General features: G+C 41.7%; 1 protein-coding gene across 1 annotated transcript in view; it reads left to right on the top strand.

Annotated features, from left to right (window-relative positions):
* LOC136991347 (obscurin-like) overlaps window positions 1–17,613 on the top strand; it is a 139,307-nt gene that overhangs the window by 77,872 nt on the left and 43,822 nt on the right. Inside the window, 18 exon segments of the mRNA XM_067292214.1 lie at window positions 1,622–1,894; window positions 2,790–2,800; window positions 2,802–3,078; window positions 4,620–4,892; window positions 6,937–8,286; window positions 8,899–9,177; window positions 9,978–10,056; window positions 10,439–10,557; window positions 11,493–11,690; window positions 12,407–12,439; window positions 12,546–12,644; window positions 13,099–13,317; window positions 13,643–13,709; window positions 14,581–14,609; window positions 14,918–15,052; window positions 15,877–16,016; window positions 16,743–16,943; window positions 17,286–17,368. Coding sequence (XP_067148315.1) covers window positions 1,622–1,894; window positions 2,790–2,800; window positions 2,802–3,078; window positions 4,620–4,892; window positions 6,937–8,286; window positions 8,899–9,177; window positions 9,978–10,056; window positions 10,439–10,557; window positions 11,493–11,690; window positions 12,407–12,439; window positions 12,546–12,644; window positions 13,099–13,317; window positions 13,643–13,709; window positions 14,581–14,609; window positions 14,918–15,052; window positions 15,877–16,016; window positions 16,743–16,943; window positions 17,286–17,368 — 3,865 coding nt within the window.

Here is a 17,613-nt window from a genome sequence, read left to right as displayed (position 1 = left end):
CTATTTAATATGGCCTAATCACAAAATTGGAAAAAAACACACTCCTGTTTCCACTTCCTTTCCATTGTACTGCTTTCTGGGATATTTTCTAATTGTTCCCACCTTATGCTCAGAAGAGTCTCTTGACAAGGATTTTCATTCTCAAGGAATGTTTCCATTTTTTGGCATAAAAGATAACTTCCCATACTTTTGATATCAGTTGCAGAATACTGGAGGTTTGGCTTGGGCTTTCTGCTTAGTCACATTTTATTAAATCTATCATTTCATTAAACCCATCTGCTTGTACTGATAATTCTGAGATCAAATGGAGGCTTGCTATGAACAGATATAAATCTTGTCAAACCTTCACAGTTGCATCTGATTGCATCAGGAGTAGATTTAGCTCCGTTATTTCTTGATGTTTTTGTTATGGTCTATTCTCCAGTGCCGGTGACTGGGGCGCACACCCATATATACACTTCGGCACTAGTTATCCAACAAGAGCACACTGCACAGGCAGCATGAATATTCTCTGCCTCTGTGGTGCTGCAGTCTCTGTCAAATCCACTTACCTCATTTACTTCCTTAAAAAGCGTTGCCAAATTAGGTACAAAACCAATAGCAATTTGTCTTAGACCTCTCCTGTTTAACTTAGTTCCAAAAAGAAGCTGGTTTGTGATACAGACATTCTGGTGACCCTTGGGAGTTCATGCAAATGATAGACACATTCTGGTAACTCTTGGGATTTCATGCAAAAAAGTGATAGCTAGAGAATCTGGGTTTAAAAAGGAAACCAATTGAAATGCCTTTCATGACTCAGAAATGTGCAAAGCGGCAGGCTGAGGACCTAGTGTTCTAGGGTCTCGGGAGAGTTTGGACTCTGGTTTGACTAGCACTTGAGCTCTGAGGACCAAATCCATCTTTGAGTTAGTATTTTATTCCATTTGATTTTATAACTATGGTTACTTCATGGTGCTATTTTTACTTTGTGTTATTTTTGTATTTTTGGAGAAAGGGGGAGGTAGCTCTTCCTTTATGACCCTTTATGGAGGTCAGTTGTTTCAGTGCTTCTGGGTTATGCATTTACCATTTACATCAAGGAATGAGAACCAGGATTCACCTTAGGTAATTGCAGGCAATTCTGTGAACTGCATAAATCTACTTGTCCTCGATTCCTCTTGTACTCTGTAAGGAAGAGAGGCATCTTCGGAGTGTTTGCAAATGCTTATCTCACTGAGATACTGAATCTAAAGGGCAAAGGCTGCCCTGTTCCCAGCATTTTTGTGGCAGCGTTCACAAATTGTTCAGTAAAGAAAACACAGGAAAGCAGCGGTTTCCAGTCAGAGATATGTGTGACTCTCAGTAATGAAAGCTCTGTAAGTTCATTTAAGTTTCTCCAATGTATTTTTCTGCTACTTGGAAAAGGAAGACATTTCTGGATTGGTTTTCACTCCTGAAAGTATCGGAAAGTTGCAGTCCCCAAGGATACCATCTGTTGTAGTGACATATGTAGCCTCTCTATTAATGGTCTCCTTGGTCTCGGAGGCCTGGCTGCCCAGAGATTCAACACAAATACTCATAATACCTCTTACCGGCATTTATGTCAGTACCCGAGGGCTTGATTACCTGTTTTTATCTGCAGGGTGGCGCTTACGGATCTTGCAGCCTCTCACAGATGTGGAAGTCTCTCCAGGGGACAAAGCTACGTTTAGCTGCGTCCTGAGTGAAGCGGTGCCGATTAATGAAGTTACCTGGTATTCCAATGACACAGAAATCCAAACAAATGAGGACTGGGAGGTACAAGCAGATGGAAATAAATACGAACTTATTCTGAAAAAAGCCCAACCACATCATTCTGGAGAGGTGACCTTTGCTTCCAGAGAAGCAATTGCATCCGCCAAGTTGGCTGTGATCGGTAAGTTCATACATTGTTTCTGTCTTTCTAGCCCAACGGCACTTGAAATCTCAGACTTTGGTATTGAGGTACTGCATCAAATTTTCTAAGCTTTGCACTGATTTGTTTCTCATGTCCCAAGCTAGCATTCTTAGGCTGAGAAGATGCTGCTCCTGGGCAACTCTGTTCTTCAAACAGAAAAAGTTCACCTCATCACATGAAAATTAGATCAGGCTAGAGATGATCACCAGGTTTCCTTAGCTGCAGTCTTTCATAAAATGTAACATAGAATCTCATGAAAATCAGATTACTGAGAGTTCAGCACCACCCTCTGCAAACATGTGGGTGCTGGAGGGAGCTGAACTAGAGTTCATGTGTATGGAAAATTATCAGGGGCAGCAGAGAACCCTTTGAGGTGTGCTAATCTACTCAAGTAAAAATTTGACTGTAAATAGAGACAGGAAGCTGTGCACCCAAGGTTTGCATGGGGAAAGAAATGTTTGGGGTCTCCAAAATTAAAAAATAAAAATAAGGAAGGACAGCTGTTGACCTTATTTCCCCATAATTTGTTGGATTGTTATAGTATATGATGGCAGGTCATTTACTCATAAATGCCATACACACATCTTGTTTTCAGCTGGGTGGGAAAAAGTAGCGGGAAAATGTCATAATAACGTGTGACATAAGTATCTGAGATGGCTCTTGGAAAATGACTATTTGTCATTAGTAGCATAGATAGATCGGTCCAGCGCAGGTGTGTCGTGGTCACAGGCAGGTAGCCACTCAGCTTCATACTGAGACGGGTGCCGAATGCGTTGCACTTCCTTCTTGTGGCTTGCAGAAGCCTCTCAGGTTGTTGTAGCGTAAAGCACTATTGCTCATGTTATACATCCCTGGAACTTTGTTGTGCCCTCAGCCCACCCTGACCCCCCCCGAAGAACCAGAAGTTTTAAGTAAGAACAGTCACTCTGTAACTCTGTCTTGGTACAAGCCACTGAGCGACGGTGGTTGTGACATCCTAGGCTACAACGTTGAAAGGAAAATCCCAGGTGTTGGCTGGCAGTCATGCAGCGAGGGCATGATTCCAAACACAGAGTCTGTGGTGGACCATCTCGCCCCGGGCGAAGCCTACAGATTCCGCGTCTCGGCTGTAAACAAAGTCGGGGCCAGTGAGCCGGTGCACTTCCCTCAAATGGTGCAGCTAGGTGAGAAGGAGAGGTGCCCCCAGGAGGACTGAGAGCTGCTGTAGACCTGTGTTTCGCATGGCATGCCTGCTTCACCCGCTCCAGGGATCTCCTGGAAGAGTCCACTCTGCAACGTGTTTCAGTGCTTTGCTGCCAACACAGAATAGGAGAACTAGCTTGGAAAAATTGTTCTGGGCTGCTGCAAAGCAAAACTTGCTGCGTTGTTAGGGCTCAACGTTTATTTTCCCCAGACTGCATCAAGCTATCGTGTGGCCTGCACTGCATCCGTGTTTTGTCTGGTGACCATGAGTTTCTTTTCTGGTGGAGGTCAGATGGAATGAGGCAGAAGGGGCATGCTGGAATGCGTCTGGTGCAGCTGAGGCCCTGGGTGCCTACACAGTGGGTGGGCGGTGTTGTCTTCTTCACCCATCTTTCTCTCTCGTTCTACTATCTGCATATCTTTATATAATAACCCCCATGAAGGAGAGTGCTGGAGGAGACAGTTCCTTTGGTGGCTGTTGGTGAGACTTTGGAAGCCACAGTGAGATGGAGAGCCGCTCTTCCAATGTTTCTTTTCTTTTCTTGCGATGCCATCTGTGATATCAGAGTCCCCAGCAAGTACCTCAAAGGGAAGAGACTATATTAATAAAAAAATAAATAAATAAAATCCCTTTTGCTTGGGGCTCAGGCACACGGTGATGTTTTTGCAACATAACAGCTTCCAGGGTGTCAGCTGCAACCTGATAACTCTGCATACGCTCACTTTGTCTACAACAACTCCAAGGCGTTTTGGGCAATGATCCCCTCACCCCGGTGAAACGTGCAGAGGGGCAGGTGACGTTCGGGACTGTGCTCCTTCTTGGGCGCTCAGCTGTGTGCTTTAGGTCCCCATCAATGGCAGCTGAACATCTGCACGTTTCATGGATTTGTCTTGGCTTCATTTGGAATATCACTGTCATACAAACAGCACATCATTGGCAGGACTCCTTCCAAAGTAAAGAAGATAGAAAAAAATTTTAGAGAAAATCTTTACACTTTTTGAGAATTTTTCATTCTTCAGGAACGAGAGCAAATACTGTTTTCTTTTACTTTCAAGATTGGGATGAAGTCAGCTTTTAATAATCTCTTTTATTCTTTTTATTTTTTTTCTTTATTGTGTCACTTCTTCAAAACTTCCTCATTCTAAACATTACGATCTTCTAGGATATCTAGGGCTGCTTGAATGTTCATTGTGCTGGATAAATGAAGATCACCAAATACAGAAGTAGGAAAAGTGAAACAACTTCTGCATGTATATATTTATCTGAAGTTGGTTTAACCTCTGGGAGAGCTTGTGCAATTAATTTGGTATTATCTTTGGAAGTTGTGAACTTTGGATGCTGCCAGTCACGTTCTTTGATTGTCTGCAACAGTCAAAGAATCTATAAGTTAACGATGGGATGTTTGGTTATTCTACAGAGTAATCTGGAGCATCTTAAAGCCAGTTTATGATATATTGTGTTAATTCTTGTCCCTTCTTTTCTTTTTTTTTTTTTTTTTTTTTTTTTTTTTTGTGATTACAGAGCCTCCACTTACAGTCACTCATCCTTTGGTGGGAGGATCAGTATCAGAAGGGGAGGTGGCTCGCTTGGAGTGCAAGTTATCAAGTGAAATCCAAGAGACAGCGACATGGCTCAAAGGAGAAGAACAAATACAAGCTGGAGGGAGATATGAAATCCTCTCTGATGGAAAAAAGCAGATACTCATTATTCATGAATTTAAACGTGAAGATCAGGACACGTACACCTGCATGGTTTCTCCAGAAGTCAAATCTGTTACCAGCCTGTGTCTTGAAGGTACAGAGTGCATTCCTGTGACCTTAAATCAGTTCTGCTCAGGGACATCTCAGCAGTTTGGTCTTGAATTCATTTTCCTTTGCAAGTTGTCTCTCAAATCCACAAAGAATTGTTATCCCTGTTTGGTGTTGCCCAGTATGTTTCTGAATCTGTAATAGCTTTGAGCTGTTCAGATAAGATTTTCCTGATATTTTCCACCTTAACAAATACCCATTGTCACCAAAGTCCTCAACACTTCGTAGCTTAGAGTAAAAACAAAACTTTGAAAGAAGAGAGAAAATTACGTTAAGTTGGAATAATACAGTCTTTTTATAATGCACTGGGCTGAACTCTGACCAAAACTAATCACTACGATTGTTTTGTATAGCTCTTTGTTTCCGTAAGCTTAATAATGATCACTAGATCATTATTACTATAAGCTCACTGGGAGGCAATGTTTTTCCCCCCCTGATGTTTAGGCAACTCACTGTGTCCCAGAGAGTGAGTCAGACTTAGACATTTGAGCATAGGTATCTCCAGGCAGATGTTTCCATGTGAGATGGATGTCTCAGCTCCCATTACAACCAGTGGAGAACTGTTCAAGACAGTCAGTGGAGCCCTGTCTAACTTTAAAATAGGGTGAGCTGAATTGCTTTCCGTGCTCCACTGATTGTCCTAACTAGATACTCAGCAATTGCAACAGGAGCATAGGTGCGAGCTCGTGGGAGACACTTGCAGTTATACATCTTTTTCTACACGCTAGATCTTCTTTCTCCTTTGGCTACAAAAGGAACCAAGAAAATTGGCTTATACTAAATGTCTGGTTTTTAGTTGGCTACAGTTAGGTTAAGTGAATCACACTAATCTCACTATGAAGAGAAAGACCTGACAGTACTGGATAGATTGTGAATGCAGCTGTTTGTTCATTCTTTACAAAATGAGTTTAATTGGTTAAAATGCATGGGCAGATTAAGATACCTGAGGAAGAAACAGTGATGGGTAGATTTCTTAAAAAACAAAAGCAAAAATCTATGTATTTCTGTCATGCCCTCACTTGAGATCAAGAACTTATTGAGGTCTCCCATTGAAAGACTATCAGTGTTAATCTAGTTGTGTGTGTTATTTTCCATATCCAAGTGTGAATCATACTCTTTTGGGCTGGATGATTATTATTTTTAGCAAAAGCTTTGGCACTTTGCTTCTATTGTTCTCCATGAGAGTGTTTATGTATTTCACAAATAAAAGACAGCTGCAACAGAAAGGACAAAGCCACTGTTTTTTTACGCAGAGGCTTTAGAGATCAAAAACTTTACTATGTGGTAGTTCAGACAATACACAATCAACATCGCATTTCCCTGGAGGCATTAGTAAAACTGAGAACTCATCAGGAGATTAAAAAATAGTGTTTGTTTATGTCTTTGAAATTGAAATATTTTTCTGCAGCCCTGGGCAGATGTGTAGAGTAGAATGAGGGAAAAGACATGGAACTCCATTCACTTCTCTGCCTCGCCTTATAGCTTGTGCACTTCCGTGGGTTTTCCAAGGCCAAATTGCAAGCTCTTGTTTTCAAAACATGAGTCTAGCCAAATGCTGGATAGCTTACAGTTTTGGACTATGACTGCATATAAGAAATGGAATTAGACATGAACATAAAGAGTGACAGAATTTGGTTTACTGGGTTCAAATGCATGAGGAAGAAAAAAAATGTTGCTGTTTGGCCATATTTTATGTACATGCATAGAATCCTAAGATAGTTGAGGTTGGAAGAAGGGTCATCTCTGGATAGCCTAGTCCAACCCACCTGCTCAAAGCAGAGTCAGCTAGAGCAGATTGCTCAGGACCTTGTACAGTAGGGTTTTGAATGTCTCCAAAGGTGGAGACTCCACAACCTCTCCGAGCAACCTGTTCCAGTATATTAAATTTATATTTTGTTCCCAACTTAATGTTTAATTAAGTGCCACTGATATTCTTCTGTCGAGACTTTAGTATGATATTTCCATGTGCTTTCTCAGGGCTTAATCATAGACTTTGTCTTTTAACATCTCACCAATCTAATTCTCCTCAGTTCCTACTGTAGCATTGCTAAAAGAGATCGCCAGGGAAGCACCCAGCCAACCGGAAGAGCTGGTGGATGGACATGTCCAGCCCAGCTTGCCCCCTGAGGCTGCTCAGGAGGGAGACCTTCACCTGCTGTGGGAAGCTCTGGCCAAGAAACGCTGGATGAGCTGGGAGCCCACCTTGGATCCCATCAGCGAGGTGCCTGAAGAGGATGAGAAACTTCAGGAACTGAAGAAGGAAGAAGCAGAGATGTCTCACTATTACTCAGAGGAATACTCCACATGTGACGAGCTGGCTAGGACTGGAGAAGCAGATTTCTCTTTCACAAGTTCAGATGATGAGTCTAGAGCTGGGACTCCTTCACTAGTCAACTACCTCAAGAAAGCTGGGAAGACAAGTGTCAGCGTTACTAGCAAGGTTCAATCGGGCTCCACAGGCAAGTTATGGAAGCAGTGGGAGAAATCCAGTGTGGAGACTGCTGTGGCGGTCCCAGCTGCTAAGCCAGCTGAACCAGAAATAACGGATTTAGATGATCCTTCCATGAACAAGGCAGCTGTAAAGATCCAGGCTGCTTTCAAAGGCTACAAAGTCAGGAAGGAGATGAAGCAACAGGAGTGCCCAGTGTTTGCTGAGACCTTCAAAGATTTCTCTGGTGAGCCTGGAAGCACTCTCCACCTTGAGTGTGTGGCCCACAGCAAAAGTGACATGAAAGTCTGTTGGCTGAAAGACGGGGAAGAGCTTTCAGATGGTCGCTACTATCACATAGACAATTACAGTGATGGGACCTGCTCTTTGATTATCACTGGCCTGGATATGAAAGATGCGGGTAAATACACGTGCGAGGCATCTAATAAATTTGGCAAAGTTTCACACAGTGCTAAGGTGACGATCGGCAGTCAGGAACCTCAACTTATTCGTAAAGAGAAGCAAGTTAAACATACCACTGACAGTGAGACTGAGAGCTCGTCTGGCAGTGAGCTGGATGATGCTTTCCGTAAAGCAGGAAGGAGACTTCACAGACTCTTCAAGGCCAAGATCTCAACGGAGATATCTGACGTGGAGGAAGAGCTCTTTGTCAGTGCAGATGAAGGGGACGTAGAGGTGGTGGACCATCAGACGTATCGTGAGGATGACCAGTACATCTACATCAAGTTTGAAATCTTGTCTGAGGCAAAAACTGCAGCCACTCGATTCAGAGAGATGTTTGGTGCCCTGGGAATCCCTGTGGAAATTGACATTTTGGAACAAGGCCCTAAAAAAATGGAATTGCGTATTGGGAAAGCAACACCACCCGCCGTCGGGAAGTTTGTACCACCAGTAGCAAGACCTCCCCCACCTTTACTGACTTCTGATACAGGTGAGTAAAGCAAGCTCGTTCTTTCTTTGAAAAAGGTATCTGGAGCAGGTCAGGATGTTATTTTTTTACTTGTGAATAACTTAAACCTTTGTTTTTCATTTCATGCAGATATTTTCTGGAAATCTTTGCACTTTTGAAAAAATAGATGAAATTTTTCTTTCTTTTTCATTTTTGGGGAGAGGAGGGAAGTCAGTGCTGGAGCAGGGGGTTGCAAAATTCTCACTTTTCTGTAAAGATGCTTTTGTAGTAGCAATTTCCACTATTATAATAATATAGCTATAAATGCTTTTATTGCTATACTTAAGTTAATTAAACAGTTTTCAGAACAGCCCTTAAAGAGGGACAAAAGACATTTTGTCAAGGGGAAGAACTGAGGTGATATATAGTTTGCAGCTGTGAGATTTCAATACTTTTGGCAGTCCAGGGGAATTTTTTCTTAGTGTTTGTCAGGGAGTTTCTACTTGACCTTTATTGTCATGGAGAAAAGATATCACTCTGTTATTTAAAAACCTGCGAAGCAGAAGTCTTCTGGCACTGGGCAGAAGCGCTCCTAAAATACATCTAACGCAACCCAATTTTTCCTTTCTTCTCCCCTAACTACCCTGGATTTAGCCCCCATGTTCATGACTGAGCTTCAAAACCAAGAGGTCCAAGACGGATATCCAGTCAGCTTTGACTGTATTGTCATTGGCAAACCTCTCCCCACGGTTCGCTGGTTCAAGGATGGGAAAGCAATTGAAGAAAATGACCATTACATGATCAGCGAGGACCAGGAAGGGTGCCATCAGCTGATCATCACGGCTGTGGTCCCTGCTGACATGGGTGTTTACCGTTGTCTTGCTGAAAACAACATGGGTGTTGCTTCAACCAAAGCTGAGCTTCGAGTGGACTGTAAGTCTCAAAATAACTGTAGGAAAGCCAGAGGGAAGGGGTCATGCTTAGAGGGGGATAAATATTTTTTAAGAAAAATGCTATTTACATTTTTTTTAAAAATGAACCTCTTGGGTTCCCCCCAACAAATGGGGGGGAAAAGCCTCCAAAATTTTCTTTGCACCAGAAATGCAGCTTTTCAACTGAGTCTGGTTCTTAGAGTGCTGTGGATGCCCTTTTACTAAAGAGCATATATTATTCTGGATTGGCTGACTGAACAGTTTCTACAAGCAAAATGAAGAAATATGGACGTGCTATCAAACTACTTTTTAAAATGTTTCTGCTAGGCTATTGTAAATGTGTTAATAAAATGATAATGATGGTACAAGTGTTAATTATAAGGACAACGTGGATGTCACTAGAATGGGTGAGCTGCTCAGTTGCAGAGCAGAGCCCAGTTATTCCTAAAGGTCAGAGAAACATCTTACTATAGACCATACCCAGTTCGCTGGGATTTCTCTGAGGCTCTGAACACCAGAGAGGCGACAGAGAAGGTGGCCTGGATGTTCCCCTTAGGAAGCCCTTCTGACTATCTCCTGAAGCATCCGTGTTGGATCTTGAAAGGAGCGATAGTTAGCTACCTTTGGAAACACCGCCATGGTGCAATGGTTGTGTAGGTGAAATAATGGATTTTTAATAAGGGAGATCAGCAAAAACTATTCCTCCGAGTTTGGAAACTGTTAGCTCTAATTGCTGTAATTATTATAAGATGAAATAATTTCAAACTTCAGATTATCTAAAATATTTTTTCTCTTTAACAGTGACCAGCACTGACTATGAGACAGCAGCAGATGCAACAGAGACTTCCTCCTACTACAGTGCCAAAGAGTATATTTCAAGGTAAATCTAACTCTAGTTCTTTGTAACTTCTGACTCGGTAAGATCAATATATTTCTGTAATGTTGCTTTCTGCGTGGAAATACTGAGTCTGTTTTTGCTGTACCTGGCAGGGCCAGTTTAATGTAATAAGGAACAGTCAGATGAGATGAGATTCCAGTTAGAGTAACTACTGCAGCTGGACATTTATCATGGGCTAATTTGCCCTGCTGCTTTCAAGCGAGCCTGGGGATTTCTCCACTGCTTTTAATGATATATAGTACTGCATGTGCTGTTGTGATGACAAAACGCACAGAATGAATTAACCTGAAATAGGTGATCCTGATTTCCTTAACCCTTTGCTGTCTCGGTGACTTTCTTCTTTCTACCTCTAATTGCTTCTTAGCCGCGAGCAGGAGGAGTCTACCACTGAAGAGGAGCAATTGCCTCAGATCCTCGATGAGCTTCATGATATTCACGTGGCACCTGGAGCATCTTTGGCAAAATTTCACCTGAAAGTGAAAGGTGAGGGGAGGCCACAACACTTTGTGTTGTTCCAGGTTTGCTGTCGGAGCGAAGTGCTGGACAAGGTTTTCTTATGTGCTCTTCCACAGTTGTGCTCCCAGTCTGTTCATCTTGCACCATTTTTGCATAAGCCAGCTAGAAGATGATGTATGTGCTGATGAACCTTGGGTTCTGCAGCGGACATAGGCAGATAAAGTGGCCTATTTTGTGCCCATATCTGCAGGCATAATTACAGGCATATGGTGCTGAAAACTGAGTCCTGTAATTCTCTGAGCACACTAGTTATGTGCAGAAGCAATAAGGAATGAAAAAGCGAGAATATCTCTTTATTCACTTTAATAAATGAAACAGTCCTGGGCTAGGAACTAGTGATGAGTCCTAGACTCATCTTCCCTCTCTGCAGCATTGTCTTACCCTGTTATGAGGGAGTCGCTGCTACAGGCTAAAAACTGCAAAAACTTCTTTCTGCTCTCAGTGGTAGGGAGAGGTAGGGATTCTCCTGCTTTTCCTATTGCTGCCTATTAAAATGGCGAGAGCTGTTTTGCCTTCAGTGTCCTTGGAGCGGGTGTTGAAGTTGTGATACAAACCAAGGGTGACTTAGGTCCACATTTTGCTTCGCTAGGGATTTCAGTGTTTGGCTTTGTGTATGTTGCAAATCGGGCCTGAGCATTACCTTTCGAACCTGGAAGGTATTTGGATATGCAGCAAGTACAGAGAGTGTCAGAAAATGAAGAGAAAGGAAAAAAACCTTCAACAAACAAATAGAATTGAATAAATTTGGCAGTGATTTCTAACGGGGCGAACCCTCAAAACGATAGCACTGGGCAGATCTGAGGTTTCCTCGACTGTTCTGAAGCATGTGGTTGGGTGGAGATGCTCCAAAATGGTCACTGCTAATACGTTCCGTTCTCTGCATCTGTAATTGCTGCCTGCAGGGTACCCAGAGCCTCGCCTCTCTTGGTTCAAAGATGGACAGCCACTAAGTGCCTCGGACCGTATCCTGAAGATTGATAAAAGAGAATTCCACTCCCTGGAAATTCTCAATGTCGCCAAGGCTGATGCTGGCCAATACTCAATATTTGTCATTAACTCTGCTGGTTCCGCATATTCATCAGCCAGGCTGGTAGTCAAAGGTAGATTTTTTTGGCATGTCCTGGCTCCTGATTATCTTTATTCCAATGACTCACTCTGTTTTATATGGTGGTTGTTCTTGAAAAAGCCTACCAATGTAAGTCAAGGGAGATGAGGAAGTCTGTGGTTAAAACATGATGTATCTTATTCTTAGTTCACCTGTAAGTTTACAGTGTACCCCTAAGGTTAGACATGTCGCTTCTCCAAGGCCTGATTGTGGTCTCAAGTACACAGATTTCATTCCTGCCTAACTTCACCAACTTTAACAGTTAATTTTACTAAAACTGAGGGCCTTCTGCGAATCGAACTTGTGGCTGTTCCAGTAAGACACTGCAGCAATACTAACAAATTTTGAGAGTTGTGGAAGTAGGTGTTTGCAGAGATGATTATGTGTATTTGTATTTATTAGCATAATTCTTCTGGAATTACTAATTAGGTGAGCTTGGTAGGGGTGAGTTGTAGTTTATGAAAATTATCTTTGTAAGCATGTGTAATATTAGTAATGGAAAACTGAAACAAAATCCATTCCCATGCTATATGACTATTCTTAGCATTTTTATTCATAAATATACTTTAGAAAAAGCATAACTTTTTAACAGAACTAATATTTCTGTGCAGTGTGTCCTGCGGTGAGTAATCCCCTGGAATCACGTTTTTTTCTTTGAAACTCATGGACAGAAACATATTTGTAATTTTGTTTTTCTTCCCTGTTTCACAGGACCTGATGAGAAAGAAGAACCACCAGAAACAGGTGAGAGGCTCCATAGCAGATGGTAACAGAACCCCTAGAAATTTTTCAGGTAGTCTTAACTCACACAGAAGGTGTAACCATGTTTCACCAATAATGTCGTTTTCAGATGCCCATGAGCAGCTGATACCACCAAGGTTCCTGGAAAGATTTACTAATAAAAAGGTTAAGAAAGGTGCAAGCATCACATTTTCTGTAAAAGTTGAAGGTAAGTGGTCTAGCTACATAACAATTAAATTGCATAGTTTCATGACGCATTCTTGTCTCTCTTTGGGCCAATTCACTGTAACTTGATCTAGCGTATTGAATCTGAAGTCCGGGGCGCTAGTCCCGACTTTGTAAGAGACTTCGTGTGCCTCATAGCAAAGCATCCAACTCAACTTCACTTCCATTTTCCTATCTATAAAAACAAGCATAATAATAGTTACTAGTCTTACGAAGATATGTTGGTTAACTGGTTTTATACAGTGCTTTAATGTCCTTAGAGGAGTGTGCTGTAGAAAGGTCTGTGTTCCTTCATTGTATATTGCGACTGTTACTGCTGTAAAAGGATCACAAAACAGGTCAAAAGCAGCGTTCGTTACAGCATGGCTCTTGAGGCTTGTAAGAAAGGAGTAACACTGTTAGGAAAATTAGAGCTCCTTGTATTCGTTTTCCTTTAGGATATCCACTGCCAACTATCACTTGGCTGAAAGAAGAGTCTCAGGAAGACATCCTTTGGATCAAACCCAACGCTCCTGGGTATAAACTCGCCAGTTCAAACATGCATCACAGTCTAATCCTGTTGGATGTTAAAAAGAAATACAGTGGGCTGTACACATACATTGCTACCAACAAGGCTGGCCAGTCCATCTGCACTGCCACCCTAGAAGTTGCAGATGGTAAGTCTTTCTTGCAGTAGAAGCACATTTTCTGCGTTGCCTTTCATGCAGTGGCTAAGAGAAAAATAAATGTGACTGATAAGGAAATGACACAAATCGTAACCTAGCAGGGTGGAGAAATGCATCTGTATGGACAGGGAGGGGAACGAAGTGTGTTTGCATCATATGAGTGGGAGTTTGTGCCCTGGGTCAGGAGCTGCTAGCAGGACAGCTTCACTACTCTGGTATTTCCAGGAATCCATGTCTAGAAAATGTGCCCCACAGTAAATACATAAAAAAATACTCTTTGTTTTCTGTCCTCTAACGATAAACCCTGATCTTGCAGTGAAAGAGGCTGAAGTTCTGACCCAGGAGCGCGTGATGGTATCAGAAGCCATAATGACCACCCTGGGGTAAGTGTTTTTCTGCCCAGCTTGAAGCACGTTCTGAAGAGTGGGATCCACTTAAGCACACTTTCACTTCTAGAATATATCCAGCCTAAAAGACTTGACCGGACTTCTGGAGCCAATGGAGAGCGATGGGCACTCCCAGAGGATGAATTTCCCTTCCTAAGGGTCTGTTTGCTCTCTGGAAGTGTCCGTCTGTCTCTCTCTCCATTGCCTACAAAAGGATCTTAAGTGAAAACCAGAGGAAATTAGTCCTACTTGGCCTAATTGGCACTAGTCTGTACTTACCAAGGGTTTATAGCTGATATTACTCTACAAATGTTCTGTTTGCTACAATCTTGATAAAACTTGGTAGCTTTCAACCGAAACGTTATTTATTACAGCATCAAGCTTGCCTGTTAACATTGGAGTTTTATGGCTGATTTGGGGGACTGTCTGCACGGGGAATTTGCTATGAAGAAAGCTCCAGTGTGAAATCAGCTCTTCCACTGCAATCTCGCACATGGATGTACCTGGCCTTTATTAGGCATATTTGGAGATATGTAATTTATTGCTTTGTGAAAGTGGAGTGAGCTTCCTCGTGCTTCCTGTGTACTGACAGCATTGTGCAGAGATTTAGGGCAGATAGCTTGTACTATGAAAATTTATACCCTTGCTGACTTTGTAGTAGTTTCTTCACGTAAACAAGCTCAGATGTCCTAATCCTTCTCTGAAAGTTAAAGAAAAAAAAAAAAAAAAAGAGCGCTCAGATTCTATTTCCTTAAAGGCCTGATATAAATAAATAATTTTTAAAGGTCATAAATCCCACCCAAATTGCCATGATTTTTCATTTTAACTTCTAATCCTGCTTTACTCTTTTTTTTTTTCCTTTTTCCAGAGCTGTTCATCCCTCTGAAGCAAGAATAGGTAAGAGAAGCTATTTTATATGAACTACTCCTACCTTCCATATCTGCAGCTCGGCTTGTCTACATATTTCATTATCACCACCTATTTTTGTTCTTTTTCCTCTTATAAGTTCCTGAAATATTGGAACTTTTCAGGACTGGTCTCTGTTCAGGGGTGAATTATTTGGAGGAAATATGAGCAAACACAGGTTTAGAAGCAGGAGAAGTGAAGAAAATTAGACTTTCCTTCTAGAGAAGCTTTTGTTATTTAAAGAAGCTGACTTTTCAGTGAAGTATTGCATGCTTAATAGAAAGTTCTTTCTTTCCCAGGAGATCTTGATGGTGTAGCTGGTAAAGAAGGTGTACCCCAAAGCCCTGTTTCCTTAGCCGATGTTGGGACAGAAGAGTTCTTCCAGAAACTCACCTCCCGTATCTCAGAAATGGTATCTGCAAAAATAAGTCAAGGTAAGTGACCTGGCAAATGCAATTGAAGTAATACAGAAAATGATGCAAGCTGTTTTTAGGTTTCATTTGATCTTTAAATATCAGTGAGATTTGTGAAGCGGGTTCTGAGACAGTCATCCTGCATAAGTATTTGTGAATGTTTAGGTCTGAGAATTTTTAGCCAGAACCTATCCAAGCTGCTACATCTTCATCCACAATTTTGAACGAAAAAAAAAAGCTCTTAAAATAAACTGACAAGGCTAATGTTCTTTTTAAACATATAGTATTTAATTAAATAAGCAGGAGTAAATGTGAACTTGAGGTGGAGGGCAACTGTAAAAATGGAAGTGTGTTTTGTGCATCTTGGGTGTTTCGAGTTGTTAAGTTAATGCATCACTGCTGAATCTGAAAGCAATCCTGCTTTGCAGGCTTTCCCCATCTTAATCTGAGTTGTAGTTCACAATGGGATTTTAAAATCAAGTCCAGGCTGAAAACTGTGTGTATAGCTGTGCAGTAAACTAATGATTTGTTAAATTAAAATGAAAAATTCTGGTTTGTTTTGTATGTGGTAGATTGATTCTCTTGTAGTAGGATTTTATCTTGAAGCAAAGATGAAGTCATACCTCTTGTACAGATATTTTTACTGCAATAAGCATGTAACCTCATGCATTAAAGCATTCTAATTGTTTATGCAGTCCTAAATATTGATAGGCAATTGCACTAAATGCTGCAAGTGCTCTTCTCGACAAATATTTAATTTTATTAAATTAAAAGTTAGTATAGACCTGACTCATGTTCAAATACAAGAGCTGCATTTCACACTTCCCTGTCGCTCTGCTTTTCAGCCACACTTCGAGTGCCAGGTGCAGATAGTGACGATGAATCCAAAACTCCCTCTGCATCTCCTCGCCATGGTCGATCCAGGCCTTCATCCATTGCTCAGGAGTCCTCCTCTGAATCTGAAGATGGGGATTCCCGAGGGGAGGTATGTTATCTTTATGGACCAGTTTGATACCAGGAAAAACAGTTATTTAGAATGCTCGATCGCTTGTGTTTTAAGGATCTCCATCCTACTTTATGGGATCTATCTCACTTTAGTAGAGACTGGTATTTAAGTATGGGCCCTGTGATACAGAGCACAGACCTAGCACTGGAGAACAAGATTCTGATGCTCACTATGTGATCTTGAACAAATTGTTCAAGTCAATATGGTCAAAACAGAGCCATTATTCAGCAGTTGTTTCTTTTTTTCATGGCTTAGCTTCAGAAAGTCAGAGCTTGATTTTCTGCAGCCTCAGATAGAGTTTGTCAGAAGAATTTTATTGAGAAGTTGTTCCTGTGAAAAATGACTATTTGGTGGAAATCTGAACTTTTTTAGGTGTTCATTTCAAACAGTTTTTTAAAAAAAATTAAACCTTTAGCAATGTTGACCTATTCTGACATTTTCAGGACCACTGTTTGTTTTGACTTGGGAGCAAAATTCACTGTTTCATGATGTAAATCCAAGATACTGCAGAATGTTTTGAAAATATGTCCAGAGCCTTTCTGAGACTTAGTTTGCCACCTTGTAAAAAGTAAACAGTGATTCTCTGCCGTACAAGGGTTGGAGAATAAAACATTAAACGCAGATGAGCACACTTAGGTTCTGAAGGCGATATGGTATTGTATTCCCTTTTCAGAGCTCAAAATAACTGTCATTTCATGCGTGCAGATCTTTGACGTCTACATGGTCACCGCTGACTTTGTGCCTGCTGCTCCTGACAAGGAGGCCATCACTTTGAAGGAAGGGCAATATGTGGAAGTCCTTGATTCAGCTCATCCACTGAAGTGGCTAGTCAGGACTAAACCCACAAAATCGAGCCCCTCCCGACAGGGCTGGGTATCTCCAGCTTATCTGGACAAGAAATTAAAGGTAATTGATCGTCCTATGTTTATTTTTCATGTAAAATTGCTTCTTTCTCCTGCAGTTTAGAGCCATCCCTCTAAACTGAAGTGAAGGGTGAGGAGGTCATTGAAGGGGTCTGTAACATGATGGGGCTTTTTCATGTTTTGATTAGACTATGTTTTTGTGTGTGTGGAGGGGTGCCTGGGCTTGAAAGACCTAATCAGTCTCCAGCAAGCAAGAAAGAAGTTTCACACTGCTGCATTAGGGATTGCTGAGGGATTAGGGGTCTTTGAGGGATATTCCTCTGTGCGTATTGGCAAAAGCACTGTTAACCGAGAAGAATAACATGTCCTTTCTCTTGTATTGTAGTTGTCACCAGAGTGGGGATCAACAGAAGCTCCCGAATTCCCTGGAGAATGCGTTTCTGAAGATGAATACAAAAGGAAGCTGACGTAAGCACTTGTCGGATTGTACAGGCACCGCTTAGCCTTGCTGCTGTTTGAACTAACATGAATGTTGGTGTCTAGGTCCCTCCTGAGTCACCCTTTCTGTATCACTGAGGCCTGCCATCTCCCTTTTCCCTCACTTGATTCTCGCAACTTTTGCTTTGCCAGTGATTTCAGCTTGGAAAAATTTCAGCCAATTGAAATCATACTGGAAGGTGGGCTTGAAAGGAGGATTTTCCGTGATGTCCTTC

This window comes from Apteryx mantelli, chromosome 2, assembly GCF_036417845.1.
Source record: "Apteryx mantelli isolate bAptMan1 chromosome 2, bAptMan1.hap1, whole genome shotgun sequence".
NCBI classification, from domain to species: Eukaryota; Metazoa; Chordata; class Aves; order Apterygiformes; family Apterygidae; genus Apteryx; species Apteryx mantelli.
This window is presented reverse-complemented; position numbering and strand designations above follow the sequence as displayed.